Source organism: Patiria miniata, unplaced genomic scaffold (assembly GCF_015706575.1).
Source record: "Patiria miniata isolate m_02_andy unplaced genomic scaffold, ASM1570657v1 HiC_scaffold_13, whole genome shotgun sequence".
In the NCBI taxonomy this organism is placed as follows: domain Eukaryota; kingdom Metazoa; phylum Echinodermata; class Asteroidea; order Valvatida; family Asterinidae; genus Patiria; species Patiria miniata.
The window spans coordinates 7179018-7185017 of record NW_024037051.1 but is presented as its reverse complement, the minus strand read 5'-3'; the positions used below and the strand labels follow the sequence as shown (position 1 = coordinate 7185017).

The following is a 6000-nucleotide window of genomic DNA, read 5'->3' as shown; positions in this document are numbered from 1 at the left end:
GCACGTTTGATCTAAAAAATTCGCAAATAGCACACTCCTAAATTGCAACTCAAAATAAAAAGCATCTCTACAGCACATATATATTGCAAAACCTTGATATTGTCATTCTAACAAAAAAAATGCTCCAAGCCTCCATGAAATGAAAATACACACACAATTGTTCAGTTATTGTGCGGCAGCAAAAAAAAAAAAAGAAAGAAAGAAAGAAAGGAAAAAACAATGTTTAAGAGCTCTGCGCAACGATAATATTTCCCCTCGCCTTAATGGCCTACCCATTCTAGGCAGAGAACACACCAAAGGCTACACAGGAAGTGCGGATGTATTATTCAAAAAATCAACCGTTGAAATTCCCGCATCGTTATGATATTTTTTTTTTTTTAAAGATCCACTCCGCGAAAAGAAAAAAAAAAAGAAAGAAAGAAAGAAACGTACGGTCTTTACATCTGCATGAATAACAAAATCCTTGGGCACAGGTCCTTAAGTGGTTGTAGATTCGCGGAAGCAAACTGACTTTTAATGATTTTTTTACGCCGGGCGAAAGTGAAGCGGTGTGCGACGGGGCAGAAGGAGTAGGGGGTGCCCAAGCGTGAAGGGGTACAAGAGCGTTGATTGAAACGCCAGAATGGGGGGGGGGGGGGGGGGGGGGGGGGGAAGGGACTGACCAGCCAACTACAAAAATGCCGAGAAATCATTTCAATGCCAACCAGTGCTCACCCCCTCCCCCATATCTGTCTGTAATGTTTTTAAACCATGCGTTCCTCTGGTGCATATACATCTGCAGCATCTCCATGACTGAACGCTTCGCGGTCCAAAACCTGTTAAAATTGTTGCCAAATTGGTCACTCTGATGAAAAGGATTACAGGGGGAAACAAAAAACCCAGCTGACTGACAATACTCTCACATACTCTCTGCCACACAATAGAGCTTGGTAATAAGGGAATAAATGTGTGCTTGGCCAGTTTTAAACACTATGTTTTAGACTGGTTGGAGTCTTGATGCTGATAATTACCCGAACCGAAGTCTTAAACATAGTGTTTAATACCAGCCAAGCACACGTTTATTCCCATTCATAAATACCTTTTTCGGTCCAAAAGTCAAAACAAGTCAAAAATTATAAATTTCCAACGATTCTGTTCAGCCATTTTACTTCATGTTTTTCGAAACACCCCTCTAGCTGTATTATGGCATGTCCCTGTCGTAAACAATCCTGATATATGAAGATTTGTGCGCGCATCACGCTCACTGTGCGATGTGGCGCAGTGCGCAGCTGTGCCGGTGTAGTGTGAATTTAGGACTATGAAATACTGACTCACTGGTAGTGTTGCGCATGTCTACGGGAGGATTATTAACGTTCAACCAATAAAACGGTAAAAGGCACCGGATTTCATAGAGTCCAAATTTCATTTGACACTGGAAAAGTGTTTAAGACCAGCCAGCCGGTCTTTACCAATATGAATGGGTAAACTGTCTTAGGTATTTATGAATGTGTGATGTGATTTTTGAAGCAAAGTGTGCTGTACCATTTGCTTTTGGCTGAACACAAACTCATTCACACACAACTCATGCCAACACCTCCGTCAACTAAAGCAGGCAAATCCACCACAGAGATTCCATGTTCCATAAGATGAGTCTGGTGCCCAGAGCGACTGCGACTGCTTCCTGCATTGCTGCACAACGGGAACTGGTACCCTGACTTCCAGGGCCAACTTCCCATGCGTTGCTGCTACTGTATGGAGCACTTGTCCTCTTTCCGTTTGCGCCTTCTCTGGAGTATGTTGTCCAGATATTCTGCCTCCTCCTCAGCCCTAAAGGACAACGAATTTGAAAAAAAGGATGTTTACCGCAAAACTTTTTTTTTTACCAAAGCTCAGGAACCCGATAACGTTGCTACACCCGGGGCTAAGAACTGTGTCTGACAACTGCTATTATGACATAGAAACAAATGCTCTCTTTCAAAGAAGTTCCTGTTTTCTCTATTATTTGACTTATTTGGTGGCTTTCAAGGACCGAGTATTTTCTGGAACATCAAACATTAATGGTAATGTGAGCATAAATCGGCAAGACACACAACCCACGAAACTCTCTGATCGCTCACTTCTCCCCCCCCCCCCCCCACCACAAGACCAGCACCTTGTAATATGTACCAATGCAAAGAGGTCGGTAGCCTGCGTCCAACGCAGGCTAAGCCTGTAATAACATGCCTCCCCAGTGTACTATTTCACCGATACACCGGTTCCCATCAAAGAGCCAACAATGCGAATCAGAGCTGGCCGGTACTTGGCCATTAAGAATTCATATGCCTCTCCTAATCCCCCTCATTAAACATTTACAAATGCCTTCGTCTAGGCCTGTCTTTTTATTATTTTCTGCTATTTTTTCTATCATGGTCTCTCTTTTCATTAACGTTGTTGTCTTCAAATTGCTTGGAAGACTTAGGGGCATCGGACAAGCCGTTGTACTGGCCAGGACAGTGTTATTTTTAAATGTGTTTCCGCTGCAATGGAGAAACTGATGTTTGTTGTGTGCTATCGCACTCCCATGCAGGATTATTATTTTTTTTTTTGGTCTTTTTGTTTCAAGTTTAACTTGATTGATGACTGGCAGTACGGGAGAAAAGATCCTGACTTACTGTCCAATCTACGACTGCATTAGGTCACTAACGGGCCGTGGGGACTCATATCAAATATGTAATGGGAGATTTTCAAAAGGCGCATCACTCAGTAGATTTGTCATCGAGTGAGGGAAAGAGAGAAACACGACTTGATTCATGACCGGCATATATTATTGAAAAATATACAAAAAAAGTCCTCCTGTTCTCAACTCCCTGACAAAAAAACACAACAAAATGCAAGCTTGTTTCTCGAGAATCCGACACAAAAAGATCGCTATCACCGCCACCATGAAATAAACAAGAGAAAGTCGGCTAACTTCACTGGGGGGTTGAATGGGCCTCCAATAATAGCCCAGGGCAGGCCAAATTGTTGGGACAGAATGGGCAAGCGAGTTCGGCTTGGGCTTTACTAGGGGTACTGCCAACAAGTACGCCAGGGTGTTCACCCCCAGAGGATGGCTGGGGGGAACAACGCCGAACAAAACACTCACAAATACTATCACAACTTCTAGTTTTTTTTGTTTTTTTTTCTTCTTTTCTTTTCACTTGCAACATTTATGCCAAACTGCAAAAAGTTAAGGAAATTGACCTTTATTGGTGAAATTACTTGACAGCAAAGTACAATAACGTATGATATCGTACAGAATTTGTGAAACTGATCTAAAATAACCAAGCAATGGGAAGAGTTCATTTCTGCTGACAAGGCATGATACAATGAAGATATTGAGTATTACGAAGGTAAGTAGGCATGACAAAGGGTTGGGACTGCACATTTACAAATACCAACTTCCAAATTTCAGCTCATCGAAATTTGGACATGTGAATGCGAGATACAATGATAAGCGATTGAACATGGTCGAAGGCAGGTAGCAATTTGCATAAATTCAAGCGTGGTTTCAAGCGTTCTTGTCCAAAATTGCACAGTTACGCAACCAGTGATTATGAGGGGATATCTAGATCGGGTAGTGTCTGTTAATTATTCAGTGATTTCAACAGTTGCCCCTTTTTTTTTTTTTTTTTAACTATGTTGACTTTTGTTTGGTTTGTAATAACGTCCATCTACGTGATACGGGCTCCGTGCACAAGTACCCCCTCAACGGTGAGAAAGGGAGAGTTGGGGGAGACCACTGGGAGAGACATTCGTACGCATTGCCAATGACGCCTGACGCTCACGCAAAGACGCTATGGCTTTGTACACATTCAGAATGAACTAAGTCGTGCATCCACCGCGTTATAAGCGCGCGAAGCAGTACGCACACGCGCTGTGCCCACCCACTGGGTTTTCGAAAGCGGCCCAACAGTGCCCTCACTTGTTTGCGCGCGGAGCCCATAGCAAGACAAACAAGAACTCACTCTCTCTCCTGTGCGTCCAGTTGCTGGACCAGTTCGTCCCTCTTGTTGACCAGAATGACCAGATCTTCCAGCAGCAGCTGCTCCCGTCCTCGCTCCTCTTCCGTCTTCTGCCAATCTGTCCAGAGAAGATGACAGAGTGAAATTCTTCCTCCACTTAAACAAATTTGTGAGGCGTACTGACTAAAAACAAGGCACAACTGGGCAGAGGTTGAAATGAGCATTTGCAGGATTAAGAAAGAGAATACAAGTCTCCTTACAATACTGTTGGTTGCACTTCAATTGGACATTCCGTTGCCAAGTTATGGCCGTTTAAAGGCCTTTACAGTTTTGAATGTTTTGTAGTCATGAAAATGGAACTTCCAATTGTTTTTCCTTTAAAACATTTTTGTTTCACGATTTAAATACTACCTCATTAAAACATGTGTAGTAGAAATATCAAAAATTACAAATATCAATTAAGGGCAAAACCTAATTTGAAATATCAATAAATCTGGGGAAAACAAAACCAACCCTATTCGTTTTGTTTTCTTCTTTGTCTCCACTACTGCCTGGGCCCAGTTTTGTCTTATTGTACCAGAACACCTGACATTTGGCTCTTGAAGCCCATGAGCACATGTACTTTGTTGTATTACATTGTATTCATTGTATTACATTGTATTTATTCCCTGCTGAATTCATATAACCACAGAGTATTGGGGACACATGTGGCGGTACTGGGGACACATGTGCCGGTACAGGGACTAACAGGTTAAGAAGCAGTATTGTGGATATGACATCTTTTGAATCAAACCAAAAAAACCCTTTTGGCATAGAATATGAACCTTCCTCTTCAAAACAAACTCTCAAAATAACACTTGGCTTATAAGAACAAAGTGCCAACACATCTACCTAAAATTCATAATTTTAGCCACAAAAAACCTGTGTCTCGAAAACAAAAATTACGCTAAACCATATTCCACCTCACTGCCACTGCACTCAAATGAAAGGTCTTGCTGTCCCCTTTAATTTGACACCGCATCTGAGGTTGTGAAGCTTGCATTTTTGAAGACATCATACGTTTCCTATGTACACTTTCTCATGGAATTGCCCCTTGGTCTTTTTCTCGGGAACTGCATCGTTTTGTCTCCCGCATCCTCCCTCGTTCCGCAGGGACTCACGCAGCCCCTCTTCTTACCTTCGATCTCCATCATCTTCCTCAGCTCCCGGTTCAGCATCTCAAATTTCCTCTCCAAGTCGTGTTCCTTCTCCCTAGATGGTCAATGAGGGGTCGCGTCGGGATGAAACAGAACGCAAATTGATTAGATTCAACCAGGCATTTAAGAAAAACGACCACAAAAAAAAAAACCCAAAAATTTTACAAATCACGACTCGTAGAGAAGCTACGAATAATAATTCGAGGGAGTCCCTTATGTAATTATATCGATTTGACCGTAGAGTCTCTACGGGCTAACTTGATAGCAAACCTCCCTTCTTTCGGGAGTCACGGAACGTTTTTTTTTCTTGAGTTGAGGGTTAGGGAGCGACAGAAAAATGATAAAAATAAAATCATTTAATGAGATTTGTTGCCGCGATTTGCTGTTGTTCTACATGACCGACAGGGTTTACAAAGTCAACAGATTTGGCGAGTGTCTGGACGTAATTGGAGTGGACTGTATTAACTCTTTGCTAATAGCTATGCAAAATGGTATCCGATGGAGAAACACAAGCCATTATATCAGATCAATTGCCATAGTGCATTGTCATAATTCCGATGCACTCCTTGATGCAGTCATCCTTCAAGAGTGATTATGAATAGCAAACTACTTACACACCAAAATAAAATACGTTTAATGATAATAAAAATAATAATACCTACAACCCTGGATTGGACATTTGGGAGACATCCCCATAGACTTGTGCACAAATTTTTTCAAACTTAAATGTGCCCTAACCCAATATTCCCTTGTCCCTTTTCCCCATAGACTTGTGCACACAATTGTTCAAACTTACATGTGCCCTAACCCAATATTCCCTTGTCCTTTTTTCACGAATTTCA

The 6000-nt window shown here is 42.0% G+C and overlaps 1 protein-coding gene across 3 annotated transcripts in view; it reads right to left on the bottom strand.

Annotated features, from left to right (window-relative positions):
• Positions 1-1418: 1418 nt before the first annotated feature.
• Positions 1419-6000, bottom strand: part of LOC119721164 (EH domain-binding protein 1-like) — a 75270-nt gene continuing 70688 nt past the window's right edge. For all 3 annotated transcript variants that reach the window (XM_038191031.1, XM_038191030.1, XM_038191032.1), the window contains 3 exons: positions 5140-5213; positions 3966-4080; positions 1419-1806 (listed from right to left, as the gene is read on the bottom strand). In XM_038191031.1, the coding sequence (XP_038046959.1) occupies positions 1725-1806; positions 3966-4080; positions 5140-5213 (271 nt within the window). In that variant the 3' untranslated portion in view covers positions 1419-1724. The remainder of the gene's footprint in view (positions 1807-3965; positions 4081-5139; positions 5214-6000) is intronic.